Consider the following 19,484-nt stretch of genomic DNA (forward strand, 5'->3'; position numbering starts at 1 on the left):
TACAAACACTCTACAGTCTGAGATTTTTATCAGTGAAGTTATATGAACAGGGTTTCCCTGGTGGCTCGGCTGGTAAAGAATCTGCCTGCAATGCGGGAGACCTGGGTTCAATCCCTGGGTTAGGAAGATCCACTGGAGAAGGGAACGGCTACCCACTCCAGTATTCTGGCCTGGAGAATTCCATGGACTGTATAGTCCACGGGGTCACAAAGAGTCAGACATGACTGAGCGACTTTCACTTACATGAACAACTATCATTAAACTTTTTTTTTTAAAATGAGGACTTCCCTGATGGTTCAGAGGTTAGGACTAGGGGTTTGCAAAGAGGGGCTGCTTTCGCTGCAGGGGATGAGGTCAAGTGAGTGGGGGCGCAAATACACACACACACACACACGGTTTGTAGGGCTGCTTTTGCTGCAGGGGATGAGGTCAGGTGAGTGGGGGCGCAAATACACACACACACACACACACACACACACACACACACGGTTTGTAGGGCTGCTTTCGCTGCAGGGGATGAGGTCAGGTGAGTGGGGGCGCAAATACACACACACACAACATATTGTAAGGGCTCCACCCAAGCATTCTGAATTCAGTGTAGGGCTGCTTTCGCTGCAGGGGATGAGGTCAGGTGAGTGGGGACGCAAATGACACACACACAACACATCACACACAGCACACGCGCGCGCGCATTCTTCAGTAGTCTGGATGGGGCCATCACACACACACACACACACCACACACCGCATTCTGATTCAGTAGGTCTGGATGAGGCCATCACAACCCAGCAAACAATCAGCATTCTGATTCAGTAGGTCTGGATGGGGCCATCACACAACACACACACACACACATTCTGATTCAGGTAGGTCTGGATGGGCCATCAACACACACACACACACACACACACGCATCTGATTCAGTAGTCTGATGGGGCCATCACACACACACACACACACACACACACAACACACACACACGCATTCTGATTCAGTAGGTCTGGATGGGGCCATCACACACACACACACGCATTCTGATTCAGTAGGTCTGGATGGGGCCATCACACACACACACACACACACACACACAGTTTGTAGGGCTACACACACACACACACACACACACACAGTTTGTAGGGCTACACACACACACACACACACACAGTTTGTAGGGCTCCACCCCAAGCATTCTGATTCAGTAGGTCTGTCTGGATGGGGCCATCACACACACACACACACACAGTTTGTAGGGCTCCACCCCAAGCCATCACATACACACACACACACACACACACACACACACACACAGAGTTTGTAGGGCTCCACCCCAAGCATTCTGATTCAGTAGGTCTCGATGGGGCCTGAAGATCTGCATTTCTAAGAAACTCCTAGTGATGCTCATGCTGGTGGGACCACACTTTGAAAACCAGTGCTCTGGAACAATTCAGCTGCAAGTCAGTCTGGGCAACTCCTCACACCAATGACTGCCCTGAGTAAACAATGTTTACAAGATCTCCAGTTTACATTTGAAGCGACGGCAAGTGGAATCCAGTACTGATGCCAACCTCTAAATGTAGAATGTGATACAAGCATCAGGCTTCGAGGTCCCAGGTTAAGAGAGGGTGGTGGCAATTTAAGGGACTGGGAGTGAAACCACTCTTACTTTGAGAGACTAGACAGAAAGGGTGAGAGTTCTAAGTTCAGAGCTCTGCTTCACCTCTCACCAACTATATATTCCTTCATCTGTAACACAGGCCTCAGGCGGGTGAAGAGATAATGTACCTAAGTCACCTTACATGAAAAGTACTCCTTAAGTGTCGTTCTCCTCTTCCTAAGCAAACAAAGGAAAGAGCTACCAACCCAAGTGCTTGTGCAGAGATGCAAGAAGCAGCCACACAATTATGTTTATATGCTTTTGTGCTACACAAAATAAAGGAGATGGGTCTCTTTAAAAACTACCTATATATTTAAGGTTTCTATCCGTCATGGCACCCCTCGCTCTGGCTCTACATTATCCCTCTTCCTCTTTTAGGAGAATCCTTGGTGGTCACATCTGTGGCTCTCTGATGCTTTCCACCACTCTGTCAGACGCAATCCACTTGTTCTCTGGAACCGCCTTCCCATCCTCACGAGCACCCGGCAGGCCCTGGCGGTCCCCTCTGCTCGCCCCATGCCCCTCCTCCATGGCTTTGGGACACGACCGCTTCCATCGTGCGACCCCCGGCCTAGTCGGAAGACCTCCAGTCGATCCCCGTTCTGCTTGTCAAACGCCATACTCCCTCCACCAGTGCTGGCCAATGGAATTTTCAGCACTGATAGAAATATCCTATCTGCATTGTCCAACGTGGCGGCCGCCAGCCAGCGTGGCAGCTAAGCTCTCTACAATGAAGGAACTGATTTTTCAATTTTCTTTTATTAATTTCCATGGCTCCACGGGGCCAGTGGCTACCCTAATGAACAAAACAGATCTATGCCATCTCCTCCTCACCATGTGAACTGTCCTTTCCAGTCAAGCCAGCTCCCTCACCACCCTTGATAACCCCATGTCCACACCTTACTTCACAGATACTATCCCCCTCTCTCATTCTGCTCTTTCCTTTCTCCAGAGCCACGTCTGTCCAGGCTAACAGAACCCCATTTTCCCTGAAGGCCTTCCTATCATTTCTGCCAACATCTCATCCCTCTTCTTGCCATGAACCATCACTGTCTGTGTAACAAATCCACCATCTGAGGCAATATTACCTGTACAGTCATTTAATTCCTCACGCATATGAACTCCGGCCAAAGAATCTATTCCTCGAAGGCCAGGTCCTCCATTCACTTAGCAAGTGCTTTACGAATACTTGATGAGTGAGTGAGCTAAGGACACAGAGCATTACATCTTGGCCTTCTTTGGAAAGCAGGACTTCTCTTCACTGAAACCAAATGGAAAATTTAATTCTATTGCCCTCTTCCCACCACCACTCCCCTTCCCAAATATCCAGATGCTTGGGAAACATCAAGTTAGTGTAAAAGCACCCTGCAGAGAGACTCTGAGAAGGCTTTTGGCCTTTATGTATCTCAACCTACTCGGAAAATGCCAAGGAAAAGAAAATGCTATCTGCAAATGCAAAATCTGTTAACTTCAAAGCAAGTTTTTGCAGATGGGCTAACAAGCCCAACAGAAAGAAACTGAAGCTCTTGCTCTGTAATGTCATCAAAAACTAAATTGAGGAACACTTGACTTCCTTATTTCTTCTGGCACTAGTGACAAAGTTGTCATTATTTAAAACACAGTACTCGGATCTGGCTGGAAAGAGCCTCCAGCCTACAAAACATTGCAGCTGACCCATCAGACATGTATTGTTGAGGCAAAGACAGGTAATTCATTTAAGAGATCAGAAAGTTGATAAAGCTCTCTTTGTAGGAGCAACATGTAACACAACAACAGCCAACCAAGAGGGAGACAGCCTTATTATTTCAACTCCTGCTAGGGAAACACATTTATCCGGAAGAGATAAAATGCTGCCACTACCAAATAGGTCCTCTTCCCCTCCAAAGACACAACCAAAAGACGCAACCGGAAGACGCAATAGAGGACATTAAAGCTGGAGGTAACCTACAGTAAAGAATCCGCCTGTAAATCATGAGAACTTGGTGTAATTCCTGGATCAGGAAGATCCCCTGGAGAAGGGAATGGCTACCCACTCCAGTATTCCTGCCTGGAGAATTCCATGGACAGAGGAGCCTGGTGGGCTACAGTTCATGGGGTTGCATAGAGTCAGACACGACTGAGCAACTAACACTTTTACTTTTCTCAACTATGATTATTTATGCCAACTATACTTATGGAAAAACAAACTGTTTTAATTGCTCATGTTAAACCCCCTTCTTTCTCAGCATGACATGGCCACGTGGACTCTCATCTTCTGGCACTGACGTCAGTTCTGATTAACACACAGCTATTGTTGTTCAGTCACTAAGTGACGTCCAGCTCTTTGCAACTCCATAGACTGCAGTACGCCAGGTTTCCCTGTCCTTCACCATCTCCCAGAGCTTGCTCAAACGCATGTCCATTGAGTCGGTGACGCCATCCAACCATCTTGTCTTCTGTCGCCCCCTTCTCCTCCTGCCCTTGGTCTTTCATGGCATCAGGGTCTTCTCCAATGAGTCTCAAGGATACCTGTGTCCTAACCCACCCTCCCCTACTTGACAGAATAGAGAGTGACATCATCTAAAACACTGGTCCCTATTCTAAATAGAAATAGTTATAATCACTGGATATTGTTTTGTTTTGTAAGGAAAAAGGAATCCAGTGCCAAAGATATGACAGGATGCTTTTCCTCCCCCCAGAAGCAGTTACAGGCAAAAACATTCAGTGCTATGGAAAAAAGAGAAACATCAAAGGACACAATAAACCAGGTCTGTCGGGGTCCTGAACACCTGCTTTGTAATTAGAATGTCTCTTCCCCCTGAAAGTCTAATAAATGTGGGTTTCATCCCAATCACATGGCAGGTCATGGTAAGTATTCCATACATAACCTGTATCTCACATCTATCTCTCTGCTTTTAAAGGAGTATGTAGTTTTGGGGTGGGGGTTTTGGTTTTCCTGAGGGAGATCTTGAGATGGGTTCACCCAACCACAAATCTTGGGGACACCAGCAAGTTTATAACTGAAGGATCTGAGAAATGAACCCCAAGCTTTTCCTCTTTAAATGTGTTCTTATGGTGATTTTAGTTAGCGGATCATCAAGCATCCAAGATAAACCTTCTGAGTCAGTGTCAGAGCCAAGCCATCCATTCTGGGGTTTCATTAACCATCAAGTGCCCAATGCCCCACTGGAACACTTTAACACAGAAAAGCAGCGAAACAAAACAAAACAAAACAAAACAAAAAACCCTGCAGGAGCCGTGCTGTACACAGAAATGCCTCCGTCATTATTCAACAGCCGTGGCTACCTCTTCCTTTCACTGGTCCAGGGCTAAAGAGCCACCCCCATCCTCCTGTAAAAGATCTAGGGATAAAGGTAAGTATCTGACCAAGTAATTCACCAGGATGGTTATTAATGACTTCTCTACAGTCAAGTGTTACAACCCAGGTTTTATTTTTACTCGTGGTTCAGACAGTTAAAAAATCTGCCTGCAATGCTGGAGATGCAGGTTCGATCCGTGGATCGGGAAGATCCCCTGGAGAAGGAAATGGCTACCCACTCCAGTATTCCTGCCTGACAGTCCATGAGGTCACAAGAGTTGGACATGACTTGAGCAACCAACACTACTCTGAAAGAGAGTTCAATGCTACCTTTTGAAATACTTCTCTCCCCTTCTGGCATTCCCACTGTTCCCTTTTTTCCTCCTACACAGCCCATGTATTCCCAGACTTCTACCACAACCCTAAATTCCAACCTTCGCCTCTGGCATGCTGGCTGGGCTAGTTACCTGCAGCTCCTGCTACCTGACCAGAACCATCACAACCTCCATGAAACTTCGGGCAAATCCGTCAGTCTTGCAGTAGCTCAGTTTCTTCACTCTTCCAGCGGAGTGAGGTCAACCACCCCCCAAAATACAATGATTCCCCTGACTCATCTCCCTGTTCTGCAGTCCTGACCTCAGTCACAAAGGTCATTCCCACACGGGGCACCAACCGTGGGGCAGTCACTTGGGGACATCATCGTGGCTTTTTCTCCAGAAAAGTTAAGTCAGAGGGGGGAAAGGAAGTGACTTTCTCTGGAATAATCCAGATGTGCTTATTCTTGACCCCTATTGTCTCCTTGTGCCCCAGAAAGGATAGGGTGTGAGGGATGCTATCAGATGACAGAAGAAAAAGCCTTCAGGGCTGGTCTGCCCAGATTTCTTCTAGAACAAGCCTGGGGCCTTAGATAAGAGGCATTTAAAGAGACCCTTTCCTCCTCCTCCTTCCTTGCTTCCTTTTCAGCTGTTGGTCTGGGGGAGGATTTATTTACTGTTGCTCTTGTCCAGTTGCTAGGTTGCTAGGTCCGGTGGTGCTTAGTGTGTGGGGGTGGTGGCGGGACCTATTTTGTTTGTTTTATAAATACCAACTTTTGTTTCATGTGCCTGGCTTTCTCTTTTATCAACTGGTAGCATCCCTCACCCCCTATCCTTTCTGGGATAACTATGTGCTTTTATCTTGACAGTGAGAAGGGCTCTACCGCCAAAGGGTACGTGTATTACACTTATAAAAACTATTTGCTGTATGTTGCTTATTGTAAAAAGTGGCTCAGACCCTCCCATAAGGACTAAAGATAGTGATTCCAGGACTCTACATCTAGCATGCCTTTTCAACAGACTAAAGGAATGAGTAGGTTATTTAGGTCACACCTAAATGTTAATAAAAGGAGAGCAGAGGTGAAGGTGCATTCTTGTCATTTTTCTGTAAATGTGCACTTCTTTCAAATAAAACATTTAAACATTTTAAAAACAAGAGAAACGGAAGACTAAACGTGGCTGACTCAGTTTAAAAAGGACTTTATTCCTGCAGGTCTGCGCTGTGCTGCGCTCAGTCGCTCAGTCACGTCTCTTTGCCACCAATGGACTGCAGCCCGCCAGGCTCCTCTGTCCTCGGAACTCTCCAGGCAAGAACACTGGAGTGGGCTGCCACGCCTTCCTCCAGGGGATCTTTCCACCCCAGGGATCGAACCACGTCTCCCACACTGCAGGCAGATTCTTCACCCTCTGAGCCACCAGAGAAGCCTATTTGTGCAAGTCTCTATCACATAAAATGTAGTGAGACTGGTCGTGTTCTAGGTAACAATTATGGACAGCAACCCTGCTTAATTAACAGTGTGGTATGCGGAAGAAAGACCGTGGGTTTGAGACACACAATCTCTGGGTAAAACATATACTGAATGAACCATCTTGGACTCTCATTTCTTCAAGTATTATGAGGGTGAGAATGAAGCGTCCTCCCCGCCTCACAAGGTCGTGAAAGGAAGAATGTGAAAGTTGCTTAGTCATGTCCGACACGTTGCAACCCTGTGGACTATACAGTCCATGGAATTCTCCAGGCCAGAACACTGGAGTGGGTAGCCTTTCCCTTCCCCAGGGGATCTTCCCAACCCAGGGATCAAACCCAGGTCTCCGGCACTGCAGGCGGATACTATCACCAGCTGAGCCACAAGGGAAGCCCAAGAATACTGGAGTGGGTAGCCTATCCCTTCTCTAGCGGATCTTCCCGACCCAGGAATTGAACTGGGGTCTCCTGCACTGCAGGCGGATTACACAAGGTTGTAACGAGAATCAAATGATATTCTGTGTGCAAATGTGCATTTTAAACCTGGGGGCAGTATACAAATATGAACTCTTGTTTTTAAGGAGCTGTCATCCAGAAAGGTTATGGGAGATGGAGGTGAGTGCGACGCCAGCTGGTGAAGCAGTCACAGAAAACCAGGGGCTGAAAGAACCACTGTGAAATCGGGATCACACGTCGTTCATGAAGGTTCACAACCGCAGGTTTTTGGAAAGACTTCCTTTTCTCCCCAAAAGCATGAAGAAAACAGCAGAAACTTTTAATCCCACTGCCCTCAGACGAATGAGAGTCGGATCTCCTTTAAAACATTCTTCCATTCAAGGATGTTCCATTTGCATCAAAACACAGATCTTAAAAATGACTACAGAATGTGAAAACTGTTTCTCCTCAAATGGGGAATCCGAAACAATATGCTTCAGCTGCCTAAGAATGCAGTCTGCCCAGGGCCCAGCGCTCCGCCTTACGATAAATCCACTGTCCCTGAAAGGCTAGACCCGAACGTGAGCCAGAGGCTGGGGTTCAGAGGACACTCAGAGGTGGGCTTCAGCTGTGAGAGAAGGCAGGCCTGGGGGAGTCACCCAAGGGTCTGCAAAAGCCTTCCAGGCCAGGCTTTTCCCTGTCTCCTTCAGTCTCCTCCAGGAGCGCACACCCTGCCCCCTCTCCGCCCAAGCCCAGCCCTGGCTTCAGAGCTCTGCACTTGTCCCCTTGGGCTGGGACACTGGGCCAAGATCCACACACAGCTGGCTCGCACCGGTCACTCAGGTCTCAGCCTAAGTGGCCGGTCCACTCCGCCCCCTAGCTAGAGGTACGCCCCAACCCTTTCCCCGAGCACCCCTAAAAGAGCCCCTACTCAGACACCCACATCACATCCTCTTGTTTTATTTTCAAGAAACTGTGCTTCCAGGCATTTTCTTATTTAAGAGTTATGCCTTCTCCTCGCTATAATGCAAGCAGCACAAGAGCCTTCGGCTTTGTTCATGGCTAAATTCCCAGCCTCCAAAAAGGGGTCTGCACAAAGCAGGCATCTAAGAACTCTCCAGCTCCAACCCCAAATTCACTCCCAGGACTAACGTGTGACTGAAACTGAAGAATTTCAGGGCTAAAAGGCCAAAAGTTCAAATGCAGCCCAGATTTCTGGAACTCCTCCTCTCTCCAGTCAACTTCACCTTCTCTTGCTACAGTCCATCATCCTAATTCCATTCACTCTTTTATCTTTCTCAAAGAACTCATCTTTTCTAAGAGTCAAAAGTATCAATTTCTTATAAATGAGTCAAACTCTACTTGGAAACCAACTTGCTCAGCCCACAGTTCCAAGCCCACATTGCCTGCTGTAAATGGAACATCAACATGCCCTTAAACATGCTTAAAGAACAAAATCATCGCTTGCCTCCCTTTTCCACATCTGGCAATGGCACAGGCTGCCATTCACATTCAAGTTCTCAATCCACCATCATGCTTTCATTTTTAAAGAATTCCGATCTACTGCCTCTTTTCAATATTACTTGCGCCTCCCATTGCCTCTCCATTTTTACTTCCACTAAACAATCCAGATGGTAAAGAATCTGCCTGCAATGCAGCAGGTTCAATCCTGGATCGGGAAGACCCCCTGGAGACCTGGGAATGGCTACTCATTCCCGTATTCTTGCCTGGAAAATTCCATGGACAGAGAGGCCTGGCAGGTTACAGCCCATGGGGTCGCAAAGAGTCGGACATGTCTGAACGCCTAGCACTTTCACTTTCCAACAATCCAGGCCCTTACCACCTAGAGGGGTGTAACTGAACCTGTTCAAGTTTTTACCACCACCACCCAATGGTCCTGAAACTGCAATTCTTATAAACATTCACCTGGTAACCATCAGTGTTTTTGTAGAGGCCGAGGCAAACACCTGACCTGGTAACATAACGAGCTGATCACACCAAGGGTGCAGTTGTGAGATCAGAGCTGACAGGCAGGGAAACCGAGGCAGAGCCAGGTTACAGTTCCTGGCCCCCGAAGTTCCAGGTTCCCTGTGTCCCACTGTTTAAGAGTCCACAAAGGTCACCCATTACAATAGCTTCACTGAAGCATCTGACAGTGCTGCCACCTGTAAAATCTGGGACATCCCTTACATTTTAACTACTGCAGCTTTTTGTGGACTCCTTTTTATGCAAAGCCCGGTTAAGACGTTTATTTGGAATATTTGGAATCCAGCCTATTTTTCTTAACTTTCAGGTGAAAGTTATTCTCAGTGTTCAGCGTTTTTCCTCATTAACTAGGAGTTTTCTCTCTTCTGTTGATGACATACACCCTAGCATATCTCAAATCATCAAGAAGAATTTCAACACTATTATTGTGCTTGCAGAGAACTGACCCCCTCACCAATGGACTGCCTGTAACAGTCAGAGCAGCTCTCCCATCCAGGGGGTCACATTCACCACCCCTCAGCAGATGCTTCAAACCGTGGACAGTCCTGACTCTACATATAACTAATGTGTTTCTTCCCTACACACACAGACTTGTGATAAAGTTTACAAATTAGGCACAGTAAAGAGATTAACATAATAACAAAATAGAACAAGATAACAATTCTATACTGAAATCAAAGTGAGGTGAATGTGGTGTCTGCCTCCTTCTCTCAGAATATCCTACTGTACAAATTTAATGCCTTTTCCATCTTAACTAAAGCACTTATCACATTTTGTGCCTGTAGCTTTTGCAGTTTGAGGTGTGAAAGCAAAAATAGCATGAATTTATTTTTCCTTCCTCACAATTTCATGGATAGAAGATTCATTCTTATCATAGATCTTAGCAACCTCAGCATATGAATTTTTTTTTTCCTTATTAAGTCAAGAACTTTCACCTTTACACTTCAAGGCTTTTCACTTTTCACACTTCACTTTTCACTTCAGTGTATCTGAACTGCCAGCTTCACTACTCTTGCACTCTGGGGCCACTGTTAAGTAAAATAAGGGTCACCTGAACACAGCAGCGAGATACCACAGACGATCTGATAACCCAGGCAGGTGCTAAGTGACCAGTGGGCAGGACACACTGGACAAGGGGATGATTCATATCCCCTACAGGATGAAGCGGGACGGTGCAAGATCCCACCACACCACTCCCAACAGTGGGAAACTTAAAATTTATGAATCATGGGGCTTCCACGCAGGGGGCGGGTTCGATCCCTGGTCAGGAAACTATGGAACCTGCATGCCTCCTAGTGCAGTCATAAATAAATAGATAAAATACATGCATTGTTTATTTCTGTAATTTTCCATATAATATTATCACCATGGTGACTGAAGGTAACTGAAACCACAGAAAGTGAAACTGTGATGCTAGATCACTAGAAAAGTGAAGGGGGGATGACTATACTTTCCTTCACCCAAACAGTGTAAAGCCCTGACACTTACCTTAGTTCACTGAAGATGGTCTTCCCAGTAGAGCCTGTCCAACCACACTAAACACCTAAGTCATATATAAAAGCACTATGTTAAGTATATTCTTCAGAACCGATTTTTAAGAGCCTTGCTTCCCTAAGAAAATGAAGCTTTTTTATGCTTCACAAATTTTACAGTGATTTCTGTGACTAAGCCCCCCAAAATACAGATGTAAATCACAATTTACCACCAATGAGCTGCATGACCTTATCACGGTGTCTTCAGAATGCATTTCCTCATCTCTAAAATGGGGAGGTTGAAGCAGGTATCATCTGGAGCCTGTTAGCTCTCAACTTCTCAGATTCAATGATGGCAAGACAAGAAAATTTCTAACTCACCTCTCAGCCTCTTCTCGCTCCTTCTAAATTATCCTGCACACTGCTAACTGAGTTTTCCCAAACTACCACTGTATTAGCTTTCTATTGCTGTTACAACAAACCACCACAAACTCGGAGGCTTAAAACAGCACAGGTTTTATCACCTTACAGTTCTGAAGGTCAGAGGCCTGAAAGATGTTCACCAGGCTAAAATAAAGATGTCTGTGTTCCTTCTGAAGGTCCTAAGGAAAGGCTGTTCCCCTGCTTTCCCCAGCTTCAAGAGGCTGCAGTCCTTGGCTCATGGACCCTTCTTTGTTCAAAGCCAGCAGCGTGGCATCTACACATCTCTGCCTCCCTCTCTCACTTACAGGAATCCTTGTGATTACACTGGGTTATCCAGATAATTAAAGGATAAACTCTGGTTTCAAGATCTTTAACTTACTGAAATCTGTGAAGCCCCTTTGACATGTGAGACAAACATTCACAGGTTCTGGGAATTAAGACATGGACACACTTGAACCATTATTCTGCCTACCACAACTATGCAGTCATATCAGCCCATAATTAAACTCATTCAATGGCCAAAAGCAGACGAAAACATCAGGAGAAAACTATGCATAGACACAAAAATACTAGCAAACCAGATCTAGCAACACACAAAAAGGATTATACACCATGACCAAATGAGATTAATCCCAGGAAAGAAAGGTTGGTTTAACATTTAAAAATCAATCAACATAATACAATAATGGAATGAAAGAAAAAACCCACACAATACATCTCAACATACAGAAGAAAACACTCAACAACAAAATTCAATAGTCTTCATGATAAAAATACTCAAATTAGGAATAGAAGAGAACCTCCTCAACCTGATGAAGTCTCCTATGAAAACCCACAGCTAATGTCGTACCAATGTTACCAGTGAAAGAATGGATGCCTTCACTTTAAGATTAGAAAAAGACAGGAATGTCTCCTCTCACTATTTTATTCAACTCTGCATTGAATTGAAGGTTCTCCTCAGGGCAATTAGGCAAGAAAAAGAAATAAAATAAAAAGATTGGAAAGAAGAAAACTATGTCTGTTTTCAACAGGGCTTCCCAGGTAGAGCTAGTAGTAAAAACCCTCCTGCCAACGCAGGAGACATAAGAGACGCAGGTTCGATCCCTGGGTTGGGAAGATCCCCTGGAGGAGCGTATGGCAACCCACTCCAGTATTCCTGCCTGGAGAATGTCACAGACAGAGTAGCCTGGCAGGCCACGCTCCACAGGGTCACATAGTCAGACACAACTGAAGCGACTTAGCACACACCGCACATTTTCAGCTGACATGATCTTGGGTATAGAAAATCCTAAAGCATCCACTAAAAAAAGTACTAGCTAATAAACAAGTTCAGCAAGGTTGTAGATTAAAAGATCAATGCAGAAAAATCAACTGTATTTCTACACCAGCAATGAGCAATCTAAAAATGAATTTAAGAAAACAGTATCATTTACAATAGCATCAAAAAGGATATAATAGGAATAAATTCTACAAAAATTAAAGACATGTACACTGGAAACTATCAATCACTGTTGAAAGAAACTTAACCAACGAAGAATGACATAAATGAAAGGAACAGAATTGAGTGTCTAGAAATAATTCCTTACATTTAATAACCAACTGATTCTCAACAAAAGTGCCCAAGAAAAATCAATGGGGAAAGAATAAAGTTGGGCGCCTACACAAAAATCTGCTGTTCACAGCAGTATTACCCTTAACAGCCAAAAAGCAGAAACAGCCTAAATGCCCATCAACTGAGGATTGGATAAATAACACGTAATTTGTCCATATAATGGATTATTATCTGTCAATAAAAAGGAACAAAGTACTTATACTCACTCTAATATACACCTTATATATAAGATGTTAGGTGAAAGAGACCAGTCACAAAAGGCCAGATACTGCATGATTCCATTTATATGAAATTTCCAGAACAGGTAAAACCATAAAGACAGAAAGTAGAGAGCAGATGCCAAGGGCTGGAGGAGGGAGAATTGGGGAGTGGCTGCCAAGGGGTGTGGGGTTTCTGTTGAGGGTGCTAAAAAATGCCCTGAAGTTAAGATGACACAACTATGAATATACTAAAAACCGTGAATTGTACACTTTAAATGGGTGGATTTTATGGTGTGTGACTTTTATCTCAATTGTTTTCTTAAGTCCAAGGTATTCAATTCACGTGCAAACCCACTGGTGAACATAATAAATGGTCTCCAAGTGGTCTGGAAGGAATTTAAGAACACAAGACATCGCCTAAGAACACGTGTTTTGCTTTGTATGAAGAGCAATCATATGATTGCTCCATGTTAGGAAAGTATATATGACTTTTACTAACACAGCACAGTCAAAAAAATAAACACATAAAATGAGCAGCCGGTTTGAACACCATTAAAAGCTCCTCAGTGGTCACGAAATAAACTCCACACACTTTCGTGAGCTGTCGCGACTGAGCGTCACCCACCTCTGCGGATCCGACTCGCATCACCGCGAACGCAAGCTCAGCAGGGCCCGACCGCCTGCTCACTGCCACCCCGCCCTCCGCCTGCTGGTCTGCGTCCTCCACAGACTCTGCGCACTCTTCAGCCAATGAAACGGTCCTTCATCTTCAGGATTAAGGATCTGACTGACGTCCTGTGCCATCAAAAAAACTCTGTGCACCTCTCCAGACCCCACCAACAGCACAGCCCCCGGCCCCTCACAAGGCCGAGCTACACCTCTCGGAAGGCTGCTCACCAACCAGGCACTTTTCACCACCTCCGTTCGGCTAACTCACAACAGTTCTGTTCTTTGTTCAAACAAACAAAAACACCTAGAATTTACTTTTTCCAGTCTCCATTCATTCATTTATCTATGTCATCTTCTAATTTCCCCACTTTCTAAGGAAAGGATAGCTTTTACCCAGGTTCTTAAAACTAAACAGCACTTTTGCCAATGACAGAGCGCCACCTAGCCGTGGAACAGGGTAACTCACAACGGCAGCAGGAAGCGCGACACCCTGCTTCTACAGAAGCGAACTGTGTATTCAAGTGAGAAGTTGCAGAATCACTTTGTAAGGCAATGCGACTGCCTTATACATGCGTCTTCTCTCCCCATCAGTCTACCGCACAAGGCTTACAGGTGTCATTTGTTCTCCGCCCAGTATCATGCGTTATTCATCATTTAACAGTCACTAAATCAAATTCAATTTCTGAACGGCATCATGTCAATATATTCATATGTAGAGATGGTTCAACATTCCTTTGATAATCACAAGAGAACATTTTTGAGTTTATTATAAGAATTAAACAGCAAAAGTAAGGATAAAGTGAAATCTGGTGATTTACTCACATATAATGGAGCTTGCTGTGGATTAAGTTTCATGACCCAGGACACTGGAACAGAAAAGAAAGAAATAAATGAGAATAAAATTAAAAGTTATCATCAAAAATTTAAAACCCATTGGAAAAGTCCTAGATGTCAATTAAGATTACATGAGCAAAATCAGGAGTCTGGGGTTACAGATACCCAGCTTTCCTCAGAGGTTTGGACACAGAAGTTCAAGGATTGTAACATGCCGTGTGGCCCAGATTCAATCTTTACAAGTGGGGAGAAAGATGTTCTGATTGAAAAACAAAGACAAAAGTCTTTGCAGTCATAGAAGATGTTTCAACAACCAACCAACAGGATATTAAACGCAAACCAAAAAAAGAACAGTGCGTGCACAAGTTACACTTCTATATAATCCCCCAAACTCACAAGATGCTTCCCCCAGTTATCACTAGGGCACTCAGGGCGGAGGGGAGACCAGGAGACAGCTCTTCCTCTCAGAGGAGGGGGGCCACAGGTGGCCTCCATCAACTAGAAGCTGTTGGTCTCCTGAAAATCAGTGGCTGGATTCCCTGTCATTACCTGATCTAAATGAATTCTCACAAAAATCTTAGGAAGAACTTTAAAGAAGACTTACAACATTATATAATACATTTGTGAATATTAAGAACAGCATGTTCTTAAAAGCTCACCTTGGTGATTTGACCAGGATTTCATCTAAGCTAAAATTATCATAGTCCAAAATTACTTGAGATGGGCAAATCTTTTGTTAAATAAACAAGTCTCAGAATAAGCTAATCCCATCTTCATAAGAATCAGAGAAGACCCAAGTAATTTCATTCTAACAGATTTTGAGTGTCTTGCTCATAATAGGGGACCTGATCAATTACGATCTAGCAGTATTAAAAAAAAAAAAAACCTACAGGAACAGCATTCAAGGAGCAAAAAGAAAAAGATAAAATCCCATACTTGGCAAGATGCCACACCAGATCATAAAAACCTGACAACTGAAATGCCAACAGCATAAATTAGAAATCAAAGACCAAATTTTAGAATAAAAAGCAATGCACACACTCAAATTAACAGAATCCTCTCAGCATTAAAACTTCTTTACAAATCGGCCAGTTTAGTCAGGTTGTGTGTCTGAGGATCACAGTGAAAGTGAAGTTGCTCAGTCGTGCCTGACTCTGCAACCCCATGGACAGTTGCCTGCACCAAGCTCCTCTGTCCACAGGATTTTCTGGGCAAGAGTAATGGAGTGGGTTGCCGTTTCCTTCTCCAGGGAATCTTCCCAACCCAGGGATCGAACCCAGGTCTTCCGCATTGTAGACAGACGCTTTACTGCCTGAGCCACCAGGGAAGTCAAAAGCTCACCCCAAAAACAGTTAACACACACCTCTGGGGAAAAAGATAAATCTATAACCGGACTCCCACACACGATCATCTGCAACCAGCAGCAGGCCATGGGTTTCACTCACTCTGCTGCAAGACGTGCCCACAGCCAGGTGGCCCCACAGGGGCTGACCACCTGCCCTGCCGGCCCCGATCGCCCTCTAGCCCACGCCCCCTAGCCCACACCCCCACCACACACACACACACACACTAACAGACCCACCCAACACACACACACCACAGGGGCTGACCACCTGCCCTGCCGGCCCCATCACCCTCTAGCCCACGCCCCCTAGCCCACACCCCCACCACACACACACACACACACACACACACTAACAGACCCACCCAACACACACACACACACACACACACACCACAGGGGCTGACCACCTGCCCTGCCGGCCCCGATTGCCCTCTAGTCCACACCCCCACCACACACACACAATAACAGACCCGCCAAACACACACACACACAAGGCTTGTCTGTCCTCTAGTCCACACCCCCACCCGCCCAATACACACACACACACACACACACACACACTTGGCTTAGGGCACTCTTTCCTTCCTGCCAGCCTTCATTTAATGATTCTGTTCCCTTAAGGTGCAAAAATCACCTACAAAAATCCACACTGAAAACCAAACTTGAGAAATGGAGCAATAGTCAACTCTTTCAGAAAACCTTTGTTCTTCTAACCAACAGATTCAAAAAGCAAGCACAGATGATTTTTAAAAAGGGAGATAGAGAGAGAAAAGAAAGATTGAAGACAGAGTACTTTCTCAATGCACTAAATATCCATTTAACTTAAAATTAAGCACCGTGCTCACTAGTCTTTTAATCAGCTTTCTAGGTCCTGTTCAGACTTGCCTGGGACAAAAGACTGAAACAATCTATAAATGCACGAACCAAACCCATTTGCTTTAACTGACTTATGAAGTATTCCTGACCATCCCAACAGAAGAAACATCAGTGGAAACCAAAACAAGAATTAACACCTTGTGACCAGACCTGCAAGGTTTGAAGAAATCTATGGAGACCAGCTAGTGACCTACCAGCCTTCTGATGTTTCTTGATTTGCCAGAAGACCTAGAATGACTGTGTGTACAAGGAACACAAACAAACTTCTCGGATGCGCCCGCTGCATCTGGGCGAAAGGTCTGGTGATGCCCTCTGAACTGTCTGGAATCGTGGACTCGCCTAAACTTTTCAAAGCCAGAACCCATACAAGTTATTCTGATATGAGGATTAAAGAGGGCTGACAAACTGTCTGTGCACCCACACTGGTCAAAGGGACAGTTCATTGTTGTGCTGGCAACCCAGGCTGCTGGAAGAATAAACCTGTCAGAAGTCATCAAGGTAATGACCCTAGAAGCATCGGATTGCTAAATTCAGACTGCCTTTAGGCTTCAATGCTGACAAACCAGGGGAAAGCAAGGACTAACATTCACAGAGCTTTATAGCCAATGTCATTTTTTTTTTTAACGCGGACCACTTTTAAAGTTTTTATTGAAATTGTTACAATTTTTCTTCTGTTTCATGTTCTGGTTTTTTGGTCACGAGCATGTGGGATTTAAGCTCCCCGACCAAGGATCGAACCCACAACACCCCTGCGATGGAAGGTGAAGTCTTAACCACTGGACCACCAGGGAAGTCCCTCCAACATCATTTTTAATCCCCTTTTAAAAAACACTATTTTCCCCCATCTCACTGGTTGGGGAGGGGGGTGTTTCCTTTCAATGATTATTTAATATCAACATAAGAGGTGGATGAACCTAGAATTCAAGCCCAGTCTGATGTCACCAACCGACCTGCCCTGCCTGCCTGTAGCCCTCATTCTACAAACAGTACAGACTCTCCTCGATTTCATTAATTCAGCCATCACTGGGCATCCACAGTGTGCTGGGCACCCAGGCATTCAGAGTACAGACAGAGCTTATCTGAGGATTAACAGAGATAGAGCAGTAGTGAGTGCTACAGGAAAGCATCAAAGAGGGAACAGGTAATGAGGAGGATACAGTTTTAAATATGGGGCTGAGGGAAGGCCTCCTGAGGTGACTTTTACCCCCATAGGGAAAGAGAGTAAGAAAGCAAGTAATACAATAGATGAAAGACCCTCAAACTGGTCCTAAAATCGAGAATTTAAGAGTTCTGATGCTAAACCATCAAACACTTGCTATGTACAGTGCGTCAACTTATTTCACACATTTAAACAGACTTAATTGACTTGAGAACTGTGTTCTAAAAAAAGGAGCCTATGTATTACAGGAAGGTAATCGTCTCAGTCAAGAGCAAATGCACTTGAAAACCAACCTATTCCCCAAGACCAATCTGGAGACCACTGAGTCTTTGCTTCATCAACAGACTTTGTATCAAGAGGAAAATTAAACAAAAGCACCATGTCTACCCAACCATTTCATCAAGGAATTTTAAGAGAAAATCCTTCTGTCTCCGATAACAGACTAGTGAGTGACTTCACAAGCACAACATGCGCCTGACACTGTGGGGCCAGTAAAGGCTGCACGCCATTTGAAAGAGACCATGAAGAAAAAGAACTATCAAAATGCAAAGATTTACATGATATGATGTTAGCTATGTCTACCAACTCTGCCACTCCATAGTAACCTGTTACAGTTCTGGGAAAGTCATAAACTTGGGTGTGTGTGAAATATTAGTAATAACAAGTGCAGTAAGTATATTTATTCTTCCCACATTTTGAGTTTTATTTCAAAACGCTCCAAGAAAAACCAAACAGTTGGCTGTTGTATAAATGGAACATATTCACTTTATGTCAAAACAGTCTCACCCAATTTTAATGCAACTGTGTCAATTACATAAATCTACACACCCTACCACAACACCCACATGCACGAAGTCTCAGGATGGACATCTAGGTTGCTTCCACGTCCTATCACTGTGCGCGTGCTCAGTCGTGTCCAACTCTTTGCAACTCTATGGGCTGCAGCCTGCCAGGCTCCTCTGTCCATGGGATTTTCCAGGCAAGAATACAGGAGTGGGGCTACTATGCCCTCCTCCAGGGGATATTCCCAACCCAGGCATCGAGCCCAGGTCTCCTGCATTGCCCACATTGCAGGCAGGCAGTTTTATTCCTAGTTTCTTAAGGAATCTCCACACTGTTCATAACGGCTGTAATCAACTGACATTCCCACCAACAGCACAAAAGGGTTCCCTTTTCTCCAAACCCTCTCCATCATTTATTATTTGTAGATTTTTTGGTGAAGGGCTTTCTGACTGGTGTGAGGTGATACCTCATTGTAATTTCAATTCGCATTTCTCTAATAATGAGCTGCCTTGAACTGCAAGGAGATCCAACCAGTCAATCCTAAAGGAAATCATTGCTGAATATTCACTGGGAGGACTGATGCTGAAGCTGAAACTTCAATACTTTGGCCACCTCATGCAAAGAACTGATTCTTTGGAAAAGACCCTGATGCTGGGAAAGACTGAAGTTGGGAGGAGCAGGGGACGACAGAGGATGAGATGGTTGGATGGCATCACTGACACGATGGACATGAGTTTGGGTAAACTCCAGGAGTTGGTGATGGACACAGAGGCCTGGTGTGCTGCAGTCCATGGGGTTGCAGAGAGTCGGACAAGAGTGAACGACTGAACTGAATAATTAGCAACCTTGAGATCTTTTCATGTATTATTGGCCATCTATATGTCTTCTTTGGAGAAATGTCTGTTTAGGTCTTCTGCCCATTTTTTGAATGGGCTATTAAGTTTTTCTGCTGTTGAGCTG

General features: G+C 44.8%; 1 protein-coding gene across 10 annotated transcripts in view; it reads right to left on the reverse strand.

Moving 5' to 3' along the window:
- Positions 1-19,484, reverse strand: part of AKAP13 (A-kinase anchoring protein 13) — a 312,448-nt gene that overhangs the window by 210,532 nt on the left and 82,432 nt on the right. For all 10 annotated transcript variants that reach the window (XM_043489653.1, XM_043489650.1, XM_043489649.1 and 7 more), the window contains exon 2: positions 14,350-14,393. In XM_043489653.1, coding sequence (XP_043345588.1) covers positions 14,350-14,382 — 33 coding nt within the window. In that variant the 5' untranslated portion in view covers positions 14,383-14,393. The remainder of the gene's footprint in view (positions 1-14,349; positions 14,394-19,484) is intronic.

The sequence above is a fragment of the Cervus canadensis genome, chromosome 17 (assembly GCF_019320065.1).
Source record: "Cervus canadensis isolate Bull #8, Minnesota chromosome 17, ASM1932006v1, whole genome shotgun sequence".
Lineage (NCBI taxonomy): Eukaryota > Metazoa > Chordata > Mammalia > Artiodactyla > Cervidae > Cervus > Cervus canadensis.